Consider the following 12,633-nt stretch of genomic DNA (forward strand, 5'->3'; position numbering starts at 1 on the left):
GTGTGCGCGTCTCAAGGCTGTAAGGCTGCCGGTTCATTGCTTTAGCAAACAATAATATTCTAGCAGCAGTTTGTCTCCTAATGAAATATTTGTCCTCTGCCTCGTCTTATTGTTAGACAGGCTCGCACCTGGCTTGGATGAACACGCCCTAACAGTGTTTGTTTGCATGTGTTACTTTAAATTCCGTGTGACTTAGTATGACCACGCATAACAAATTGAGATTGCAGATGATTAGCTCACTATGACCACGTAGGAAGAGCGCAGGGAGACTTGAAGCAAAAGGACACGGATACGAGGAAGGGTGAAAGGGGCTGCCGCTGGGGGAGAAGCCGAGAGGCGGAGGGAGAGGAGGCGCTCAGAGATTCAGCATACTGATGGATCTATGCCGGTAATGATTGCGCAGTCACAGCGTTCACCTCCTCTGGGATGAGAATCCATTCTATTATCCCTCAACACACGCTCACACGTAGATAAAACACACACACACGCACACGCGCACGAGCACACTGCGGCCATGTAGCGCAGCTCAGACAAAGAGCAAAGCAAGACAGGAGGCTTTTGTTAACAAGTCTTGAGATACAATCTGAATTGTACACAATATTCATCTTTGTGACACACACACACACTGGAACTGTGTCAAACACACGAGACAAGAAAAACTAAAGAGAAAACGTGCATTCAGATAGCTTTTTTTTAAATTGAATTAGCCAACAGTCCAATGTCATCCGTTAAACCTTTACGAAGGCTAAACAATACTAATACGAATCAGTAGCAAATTGTCCAAAAACATAGATTTGTAACTTTCTACATATGGCTGATTTTTGTAATTAAATTTGAACTCACTAAAATTGAACTCAAAGAAATTAAGGTAAATCTAAATCTAAATCTACATTTTTTTTTTACCTATGTTAGCATCCATCCATTATCCAGTTTTAGTGCCTTCAAAATCAATAGTCGTGGTTGATGTCATTTGCACCATATTCTCAATGTTTCTTTAATCAATCAGATTTCAAATTCATCCTCACAGGGCCATAGCGCTGACACTCCACATTTTTCCCATCCTCTGATTGGCTGGCACGAGCAAAACCTGTTCCAGCCAACTTCGACTAGAAAAGTGACCATGTATTTCATTTTGAAGTTTTATTTATTTTAAATGTCATGTCATTCGATAAATATTGATTCTCAACTGCTCCAGATGATGTACATGGCACAGGTGTGTGTTATGTTGTTGGTTTCTATAATTGCGACATGATAAGGTGCCATTGTGAGGTGGATTAAGTCAGGTCAGTCAATGCTGAAGGCCGAGATATCAAATGCATAGCCTGCCAATGTCATTGAATGATTTTTACAATATAGAGGGTATTTTATTATTGCAATTTATTTATTTATTTACCTATGACTAAAATGTACTTATTTTATTTATTCATTTCATTTTAAAATTGATTTTATTTATTTAGTTTATTTTATCAAATAAATAAATTTTAGTCATTGGTGATTTTCAATGATCAATATTCAACAAGCGTAAGTATCACATTTTGCACGGACGAGATTGTAAAGTATAAATGTTGAAACAAGATTCAGACCTTAAAGTGGACCTGGCTCAAAATTCAAACAAGTAATTTGTTTGTTAATGGAGCTGAACGTCTACTGACCAGCAACTTGAGCAGCCAGAAACGCGACTTGTAGTAGCATGTCTTGAAGGGGTTGATGAGGAAGAGCAGCATGAAGCCGTAGAGGACGAGGGGGTTGATTTGCATGGGGAGGTAGAGGTACTCCGAGTACAGACACGACAGGATGCTGAGACACCATAACACACCGAGGAACCCAGCAATCTGTGAAACAAAAAAAGGACCAACATGAATACGCTTTGACTTATGATCCAGAATACTGCTCTTAACTCGACATGTCTCATTGTAACCTCAAAGAGGTGCTGGTGTGAGAGGTTGTTACGAGGATTGATCTCAAAGATGAGCACGTGGTTGACTCCCGCCTGTCTCCAACCATATGTGTTGATGCCCAGCAGGAAGAGGAACTGGATCAAGAGAAACCCGCCCCGGTAGATCCGCACTAGAGGCCACACATTCTCATAGCGGATGAACACTGCGCCTGGAAAACATAAAGCAACAAGTTGATGAAAGGCAATAAATACCTTTCAAGTCTTGCAGTTTAAACAACGTTATCAGAAAATGTCGTTCATTGTAAGGTGGGTGGGTCTTACTACCTGTTAGGACAAAGGCGATGGCGAGGATGATGAAGATGCCACAGTAAAGACCCACACGGAAGGTTGTCCAGGCCAAAGCAGGCTGAAGAAACACAGATGAACATACAGTAAGTAACCCAAAAATTAAAAACAATATTGTGCTTACCATGCTATTGTGTCTTATACGATTAAATGAATGATTGTTTGCAGGTGAGAGTATTTAAACGAATAATCAAAATGAAGAACAAACCATATGGATTAAATGTTGTTATTTATGTTTGCATTAGTGGTGATTTTAGTATCATCATGTAATCATCACCTTCTTCTACGGTGACTAATTTGATTAAATCATGACCATAATCTGTCCATTTTGTTTAGTTTACGTACAGGTTACCTTTATTTTCAACATTTAAAGTTGTATGGTATTTAAATTAATTTGTTGCATGGTATTCAAATTAATTTGTCCTGCTGTTATCATTCAAATATATTAGAATGTTTAATTTCCTGTGCTGCTGCATTATTATTGAATATATTTGAAAAGATTTAAATTACTGTACTGTATATTAGTGATACTCTGTATGTATGTGCTACCGTGTTTTTTTCCAGATCCCACACTGTGCCCCCTACCCCTTCTTCCTACTTATTGTTCTCCCTTTTTCATCCCCCTTTTTTTCAAGAAATTAGAGGGCTGTCTGGTGACCTGTCAGTCTTCCTGCTCCTGTCTCCCTTTAGTAGGAGTCTTTGTCTTTTCATATTTCTTGGAGTTGAAACTGTCTTAAAGTGCTCTGTACTTGCAATGTATGCACTGACAATAACTTCAATTTTCATTTCCTATTTTATTTGATATATATTATATTGTTTTTAATATTGTATATTTATCTTCTTATAAAGATTTGAAAAGTCATTCCGCTCCAATGTAACATTATTTATAGTGCATTTTAAGAGTAACACAGTTGTTCAAAGTGCCTTATAGTATAACATAAAGAAAATAAACACGGCGAGAAACACACATAACCAGTTGAACTACCAGGGATGTAAGACCAATATTATCAGAAATAAAATAGATGAAAGTAAACAATCAAAATAAAACAATTTTCAAATATGAAGTAAAATAGATACATCTCAAACTCAGGTTAGCGAGTTTTCAGAGCGATTTAAAAACAGGAAGTGTGTTAGCCCATTTAAGGTGCACTGCTGAGGCAGCTTATTTCACATGTTTTTTAAAAGTACATATATATTAATGACAAGCTCGTCATGATTCAAAATGAAAATAAATGTTTCTAATCATTTTTCAAAACTTAACCCAAACATTTTTAGGGGTACTATGTTTTGATGCAGGCTAAAAATGTGTTTTGTCAAAATTCCAGAAGGTGTCCAGTGGGATACATTGTGGTGGCAAAATTTCAAGGCTTATTTCAGAATGTTCACTGGCACAATTAGGATTTTCTACACATGATCACGAATGTCAAAAAGGTCTTGCCAGCGTGCTGCAATTCTGACCTGAGCGGCCCCCAGCGGAGGAACTCGTAACCTTTTCATCGCCCGCTGACGATCTCCTCCCTCCAGCTCTGTGGTAACCAATGTCTGGATGCACAAACACACATCAAAGATTCCATGCACGTTTATGCCAGTCAGACAGTGTGTATGTGCGTACCTCGGTCTCCGTGATGAGCTGTGTGATCTTCTTGCAAGTGTAGAAGGGAGCCACCTCCACGTGAGCCACGCGCCAGTCGGCCCCACGGGAGGTGTCCAGAATTTTGTCATGTTTCTTCAGGATCTTACGGAAACCGGTGAAGTTTAAATTCTGTGGACACCGAAAGATACATTGTTGAATAGTCAGTGGATCCTCTGAAATCAATTGCAATCCACTTCAGTTTGGACTTTCTGTGTGATTGGATATTGAACACATATTCCCAGTATTAATCATAATTTAATGTTTCAGAACATTCTCACAAAGACAACCAAGGGAAATATAATATATCGTTTTTAGAAGAGAATGTTATTTATCAAGGGGAGAAAAAATCCAAACCTATTTGACCACGTGTAAGATCGTAATTGCCCCCTGAACCGCTATCGTCGCCCGCTAACCCCTGGCAGCAATACCTGAAATTAATAGTTAGCAATAACTGGAGGTGAGGCTTTTTTGGAATGTTGGCCCACTTTTCTTTGTAGAAATGTTTTCACTCAGCCACTTGGGAGAGTTTTCGAGCATGAACTGAGTTCAAGGACATACCACAGCACTGCAATTGAATTTAAGTCCGGACTTTGTTTATGCTATCCCAAAACCTTTTTTTTTATTTTTTTTATTTTTTGTTTAGCCATTTAGAGATGGACTAAGCAGAAATTCAAATGACTGTTTTCAATTCACGATTCTATTCCACAGCAAGTCGTCCAGGTTCTGAAGTCACAAAGCAGCCCCAGACGATCACATTGCCACCACTTGTTTGACTGTTGGCATGGTGTTCTTTGTGTCAAATTCTGTTATTTTTAACAGGCCGCACACTTCCCAAAAAGACAATCTTTTGTTTTTGTCACTCCACAGAATAAGATTTTCTAGTCCACATCTTTTTGACAGGTACAATTTCAATTGATTTCTTGATTAAGCAAATCCGATAATAATCATTCATGGGCGTGGCCCGTACAACTGCACTGATTTTTTTTTATTCTTGAGTTCATGAAGAAGTGTGTTGACATACTGATACCTGGTAGTTCTGCAGCAGGATGAGGCTCAGGTAGAACTCACTAAAGGCAAGCTTCAGATCCTTGATGTTGTGGTGTTTGCAGCGCTCCTCCTGCGACAGGTGGAACACGGTCTTGCGTTTGCGCAGCCCAGGTGGAGCATTGCTTTCGCGCTGGGCGTCCAAAGAAGATTGCAGCTCATTCTGCAAGGTGGCAAAGCGTCTCTGGGCTTCCGCAAGCTTTTCTACAAAGAGGAACCACCAATCAAGGTTTTAGGGCTCCAGTGCCTGCCAATTTTCTACCACATATCCTGTTCAAGATTATTATTGAATGGCCAGGCTGGGGCGTAGTTAAACTGACTTTGGTTGAGAGGTGGTGTACACCCTGGACATGTTGCCAGTCAACCGCAGATGGGGCTACAGTACTGCATGGTTTTATTACATAGGACATTGTAAATGGCTGCATGGTCAGTGACTATGCTATTTTCATCTTCTGCAGGTGTCCAAATGACTTTCCCTGAAGAAAAGCGTCAGGATCGAAGATAGGATTAACACTAAAATCCCTTATTTTGATATAGAGAATACGTGAAACCAATTTTTGAAGACAAAATAACTTTTGCCATTCATTTTCTTCGCAAAGAGTTCAGACAAAAGACATATAGTGGCAGGCAGTATGTCAGTATCCGGCCCGAAGAGGTCTCAAACTATTTTTTATACCACCACATGTATATACAGTACTGTACATCAGAACATTAAACATGGCACAGGGAGCATGGAAGAACACTGCATGGCATATTTTCACCTTACTTGGTGCTTTGGAGTTTCCTTATTCAAATCTAATTGAACCCACTGTTCGGCGGCACGGTGGTCGACTGGTTAGCACGTCCGCCTCCCAGCTCAGAGGTCGTGGGTTCGACTCCCTGTGTGGAGTTTGCATGTTCTCCCCGTGCCTGCGTGGGTTTTCTCCGGGAACTCCGGTTTCCTCCCACGTTCCAATAAAAACCATGCGTGGTAAGTTGATTGGACACTCTAAATTGCCCCTAGGTGTGATCGTGAGTGCGGTTGTTTGTTTGTCTCTGTGTGCCCTGCGATTGGCTGGCGACCAATTCAGGGTGTCCCCTGCCCACTGCCCGAAGGCCGCTGGGATGGGCTCCAGCGCGCCGGCGAGGAGAAGTCTTGTGAGGAGAAGCGGTATGGATAATGGAAGGATGGATGTTTTTAGAGTGTACTCTTTTACAATTCACAGAGGTAAGGGACACCACTGAAATGAGTTATACTGTACATGTGAGGAATAAAATTTCCATCAAAGGACCACTAATATTGGTATAATAAACGGCAAATCAGTGAGTGAATACATTTAAACGGATGTTGTTTAGTTTTCATGTGAATAATGAGAATGGACATTTTAATATGAATCAAAATAAATGTTAAAAAAAAAACATGTGTCAGGTGGACACCGGTGATCTTGATGTATGACAAATTCCTGCTTTTACAGTAATGTAACCAACCAAAAAATCTTTTTACACATCCTGTCGGCGCTGAGCCCATCTGTTCCAGGAAGCTTGAGTGCGGAGACTATTAGTCTACTCTGAACTGATATGTGAGAGGAATCATTATGTGGGTCAGAGATAGGTTACCACATGCAGACGGAGAGATAAACGAGGTGAATCGTACGGGGTCGGGATAATAAATGGAATTGAATGAACCTCCCCATGCCTTTATCCTAATGTAAATCCTCCTGTTGGACTAAAACGACCACTTTTTGCATGCCCCCTTTCCTTGTCATACAGTTCAAATCCTGCTACTAATACACTTTATTCTGCTGCTACTTAATTCTTAAGTCTATCTATTTGATGAATGTATGTTTGATTGTATTTTCGCAGTTTTAATTGTCCTGTATGATAACACTGAGTGGCTTGAAAGGCACCTTATGAATGAAATGTATTACTGAATAACAATAATAATAACAAGAATAATAGTATGAAATGGGTGGTTTGGCGATATGACGAGATTTGCAATTCCGCAGGCATACATTATGCTTTGTGAGGACCAATCTTTCAGAGTCAGTTGTGACACTTCTTCGTCTGTGTCTCTATATTTATTTATTTATTTATTACTGACCCTAAGTGGCCAAGACGCACACACCAGAAGGAGCAGGGCAATGTCCATTGAATTGAAGCAAAAACGATACAATTCTTTCCATTCTAGATGAGTTGTGATTATGTGTGGCACATGCTGGCATTGTGCATTATCTGATCTTCTTGTCACACACTCCACATATCACGTTACCTGGCTTATGCTCTACTTGGACAGTAATATTATGGGATGTGCATACTCAGCACCAGCACGTGACGGCGGTTGAAAGAGGCGTGAGAAAGTCAAGGCCTTGATGCTGTGATGTACTGTGGGAAAGTGGAATTCACAACAGCTGACCAGGCAGGGATGGGTTAATGAACCGCAACACACTGGAGGAGGTGAGTTCCCTTTCCACTGTGGAAATTTCTCATGGAGATTTATAATGAAAAAAAAAAGAAAAAGATCTCAAAACAGACAGGGTGATTTAGGGGGATTTCCTGAGCAGCATTTTCAGCCAGTTGTGCATGTTACAGGTCTGGATTTGAGCGCAGTACGGCGCAAAAGCTGAAGAGAGGTCAAAACCCCTTTCACAGAGTGCTGTGCAGAGGCGAGAATGTTATGTGAAGCCAGCACACAATTTATCTCCATGGGTCCACTGCTGAGACTCGCACCCACCTAACTGGCATCAGATAAAGTAGCCCGGCTGACTTTTCAATTTATCCCTTCTGTGCTGAGAGGATGAGGAGAGATAGACTACATGTACTAGATCGGTGTGCGGAATGCACAGATGCATCTAAAGGTGTCAGAATTAATGGGTAACAGTAAAAAAGTTGGCATGATACTAACGGATATCTATTACAAGATATCAACATTAGGTACGGGTATAATGAGATCCAATACAAGTGCTGCATAGTTTTAAGTGAAACTGAGTATCCAATCAAACCTCCAGCAATGTCATAAAGCAATGAGACGTCAGCCGTCGAAAATAAATATGGCCTTGCAGAAAAAGAGAAGCATACTTAGTAAGTGCTTTGCGAACTCATTCTCTCCTTAATACGTTCTACAGTGACCTTAAAGATGTATGCAATCACCTGTGAATAATCTCCATGCTTAAGATGTGGAACCCTATGGCAAAGCAACCTTGTCCTCTTGTTGACCTGAAGAATTTGCAGTGTCTAAAAAAAACCTCTAGAGGGAGCACCGTGTGTCCTCCTGAGCTCAAGTTCAATTTGCAAAAGTCCAGCTACCAGAATATATTACGGCCTATGTCTCACATTACACTGTGGGTGCATTCTCCCGTGCCCCTTGAAATACTCACTGGTCTGGACTTGATCGTCAGGATATTCAACCCCAAGGTAAACATGTAGCGTTTCACAAATGTATTTGTCTCCTATTTGTTATGATCCGGCATGATGAAGTACTTTAATGTGATCTCTCTCAATTTCAGTGACCTCAAATTATTGATAATCATTAAGAATTTTCCACACACTTGAATAAAGGTACCTATTCAGACAAAATAATATAGCAATGAAATTATGATAAATATAACACAACGTAATAATATAGCACAGGTGAGCCGGAGCCAATTACAATTTTTAAACTCTCAATTGCATTACGGAAGTCAAACAGTGGGCCCTCATTTTTAGATGAGGCCAACATTTTTTATTATAGTTAAATAGTGTATATGTATTTTGTATCAAATGTGTGTAAAATACACAACATGAATACATTAATATTAATATATTCAAATGCATGATTTATAATTAATTTAAGTACAATTATAGAATTATTTGAAAAAATAAATAATTTTACCATTTTCAAAAATTTTATTTACAATAAAACAACTATCACATTATTACGGAAAATGAAAAAAAAATTAGAATGATATAATTTTAGAAAAAAATATTTTTGGCAAAAAAAATAAAATGACTAATGTAAATAGAATGAATTTACCTATTTTTTAAATACAACAAAAATTGTTGTATGATGATGTAGATATACTTCTTTTACTAATATATATTTTCCATTATTTGAAATAAATCAACTAACCATTTATTTGATGAGCAACAGTAAAGAAAAAAAAACTAAAAAAATGAATACGCTTTATTTAATCTGAGGAAAAAAATGCCTACCTTGATGCAACAAATTTGAGGACTCTGGATAATAATGCATTATGTAGGTGCTTGGTGGGCTGGATTCAAGAATGGCTATATTTCGCAAACCCCTAAATTACATCTTCAGTTAATCGGCGACAGGCAGTTCACTCTTAATTAGAAATGGTCTATTTGTTTTTCCTAGAGGAAAAAACAAACGCGTGTATTGAGGTGCGGCATAAATTATTTGAAGTGGATGATGCAGCCAGTGATGAATAACGGCACAGCATTTATTGGAGAAGAGGCCAGTATTTGATGAAATAAGGCAGTTGTTAGATGGTTGATGGTAATTACCTGAATAAAAAGTGTTGATTTTCAACAGCTCCTTCTCACAGTTCTGGAAAAACCTCTCCTCAAATTTAGCATAGTATCTCTTCACGGTGTCCTCATCTGTGACTGGAAGGTAAAGAGAAACAAACAAACAAAAAAAAAAGGTCAGTTTGCGTTATTCACTGTTACAAAATAAAACTTGGCAGTTGTTGTACACATTGATGACAATTTAGATCGTGGATTCCCAGACAAAGGTGTAATAACGGTCTGGTATAAAAGTACACATTTACAACTTTTTCCCCATTAAAAAGGTTTAAATCACAACTATAAGACAATGATTTTTTTTTCTCCCCTAATTCATTTTATCAACTAATCCAATCCATAAAGTGCATTGAAGAGGCACGTAAAATGAAGGCAGAATTGAAATGTACTCTACAGGAGAAGCTTTACGCCGGATAAAAAAGCTGCAGCATTAGATCTGATGGTAATGTCACCTCATAAACACTTGCCTCATAAACAGCAGCTATAATAGAACGACTGCTAGAAAGAGAGCCTTTCTATTCTGCAAAGTAATAAGAAAAACATGCCCCAGGCACTCTGTCAATATCCCTTCATGCACACATACAACTCACTCGCCAAGCCTGATGAAAACGTATAAAACATGAAACGACATCCTGAAAGTCTTAACAGTTTTACAAGAAAAATTGATGAGAATCCTGCCTTCAATCCTGTAAAATAAACCAGACGCTGCAGGAGCAAACACTCCATTGCAGAAGGGCAAATCTAATAGGAAAGGAAAAAGGGAAGTTCACACAGTAGCTGTAATACAAATTAACCTTTCACCTGATATGGGCTGCATTCTCGGAGAGAGAAAGCAGCGTCTCTAACAAGATCATTAGTGTAATGAGGACAGTTGTAAAATAGGGAGCTAACTACACGACTGCAGCTAGTGACGCTCAATGAAGGAAAATATGCTGGACAAACAAGAAAGACGCTGTAGCTTCAACAGAGACAATATGGCTGGACGTAGGGCTGAAACGATTAATCGAAAAGCTTGAATGGTCATAATTCGTACGAAAAAAAAGGCAAAGCAAAATATCATGCAGACTGGCCAACGGTTAGCAAGTTAGCAGATAGCCGAAGAGGTCACAACAGCTACCTCTTTTTTTTTTGTAATTTATTAATTTTTTATAAGTCTCATTCGCTGACCCCCACGTCACTCACCAGGCCAGCCCCAGCCCTTTAAAGCCACAAACACTCAAAGTCACAGATCTTATAGTGTGGAAGATGAAGATGGCAACCTTAAGTGGACAAGAATAACACCTGCCCCTCATATGCACAATTTGCCTAATAATGCAAAATATATTTTTTTATCCACCTACTTACTTTGTGTGTACGGAGTAAATGTGTGCTGATTAGGATGATTGGTTTGGATGGATGTGATATAAACATTTAAATGAGGTAACCAAAATATAAGAAACCACTCTCCACTCTCACAACTGCAAACTATATAGACATAATGCTAAATTAGGAGACCTCTGAAAGTGTTCAAATGGATTATTCATTTGAAAGAGTCTCTCTTCGAAGCATGCGGGGACCAGCGTCAACAACTCCACTCGCTGACCTTTTGGCCAGCTGATGGGCCTGCTGAATTACTGACTAGCTGGCGCAGTCAATACGCCAGAACAGAATGAATAATGGGCCAACACGATATTTTGCATTAGGCTTCATCTGCATTGTTATTTAAAAGGTTTGAACGAAGGTTGCTGCTGCTGCTAATTGGCACTTAGGAGGAGCGACCATTAAACGCTCATATTGACAGCGATTAGAAAATAAATAAATCATAAACGCGGCAAATCGCTACAACTGATATGTATTCATCCTTTCATTTTCTCCACAGATTACATCCTGGACTGGTCGCCAGTCAACCGCAGGGCACATAGCGAGACAGACGACCATTCACACCGCATGCTAGGTTGGAAATGAACCCGAAGTCAGGCAAGTGACCCACCAATGATGGCATTTTTGCTTGGTCGTGTTCCGTGAGATTTTTGAATGTCATAGGTGTGCCTCGGCTGAATAAAGGTTGGGAAGCAGTGCCTTAGGTCAAGCTTCGCAACTGCTGAATTGATTTCTAAGAAAAGGCAAAGTGGCTTTTGAATAATAAGAACACATGACCCGACATTTAATGGCAGAATGTTACAGTTGGGATACAATATTATTTTATTTTTGTTTTCTGGATGAGAAGAGGAGTGGAGATAACCTGAATCAGTAAACTACCGGTATAATTACTAGCAAAAAATCTTGAGGAATTCATACATTTCCTGCTACCTTGCCACGTAAAAGCTCTCGAAGTGCGAGTGAGAAAAATCGAGGATGAAAGCTTCATCTCTGTTCTCCTGCTGACCCAGGACACGCAGTGCGCGCAGGTGTGTGTGTGTGTGTACAATTCACTTCAGCCTCATGCTCACGTGACGCGAAAGAACAAAGGCGAGCATCATCTTTGAATCCGCACACCTCAGTTATGGCCTCGCGATCATCTCCTCAGCTGCTGCCTGAGCACGCACGAGCATCACTTCATTACGTGTTGTCGGCTCAGCTCCCGTAAATCCAATGAAACCCAATCACCTAAAGTTTGAAAATTCACGCAGTGATTAGCGTGCACGGCGCGTCTTTAACGGAATCAACTGAGCGTTTCGTGTAAATGTCACAGCTTCTATTTCGGCTGCACGCCACGGCTCCTTATTGGCGCTCGTCTGGCTGGATGAGAGATTTGTTTCAGCATCCGACACCGGAGGGAGGCACTACTTTGGATACTACTACATTTCTTGTGAATCTAATAGGACAAACTAATCTAATGAGCGGAAATATAAAGGTGCATCACATTACATTGGGATAATAGTAAAAAAGTACATTTATTTCTGTAGTTCAATTAAAAAAGTGCACACTAGTGGACGGCAATTGTCAGAAGAGGACTTCTCCATCCTCTCCACTAGCCAATGTTTAAAGGCCCTCTGCACTCCTAGTATGCCGTGCCATTTGTTTCCCAGTGTGTGCGCGCGCACGCGTGTGCGTGCGTCACACGATGATGATGAACCGCCTCAGAGGGGAATCCATAACGGTTCTGTCCCTCAAAGGCTTTATTGTGACATATGTCTTTGCCCGCTCGTGTCTGTGTGCACAGTGTGCGCTATTGAGAGAATGTAAGCGCACACACGCCATCCGACTGCCGTAATCACTTTGTCTTCACATGTTA

The 12,633-nt window shown here is 40.0% G+C and overlaps 1 protein-coding gene across 1 annotated transcript in view; it reads right to left on the reverse strand.

Moving 5' to 3' along the window:
* xpr1a (xenotropic and polytropic retrovirus receptor 1a) overlaps positions 1-12,633 on the reverse strand; it is a 61,751-nt gene that overhangs the window by 12,759 nt on the left and 36,359 nt on the right. The window contains exons 3-9 of the mRNA XM_086046736.1: positions 9,402-9,503; positions 4,903-5,123; positions 3,855-4,004; positions 3,701-3,784; positions 2,222-2,303; positions 1,919-2,106; positions 1,653-1,832 (exon numbers count right to left, since the gene is read on the reverse strand). Of these exons, the coding sequence (XP_085902862.1) occupies positions 1,653-1,832; positions 1,919-2,106; positions 2,222-2,303; positions 3,701-3,784; positions 3,855-4,004; positions 4,903-5,123; positions 9,402-9,503 (1,007 nt within the window). The remainder of the gene's footprint in view (positions 1-1,652; positions 1,833-1,918; positions 2,107-2,221; positions 2,304-3,700; positions 3,785-3,854; positions 4,005-4,902; positions 5,124-9,401; positions 9,504-12,633) is intronic.

The sequence above is a fragment of the Filicampus tigris genome, chromosome 12 (assembly GCF_054856515.1).
Source record: "Filicampus tigris isolate MCC_2025a chromosome 12, RoL_Ftig_1.0, whole genome shotgun sequence".
Lineage (NCBI taxonomy): Eukaryota > Metazoa > Chordata > Actinopteri > Syngnathiformes > Syngnathidae > Filicampus > Filicampus tigris.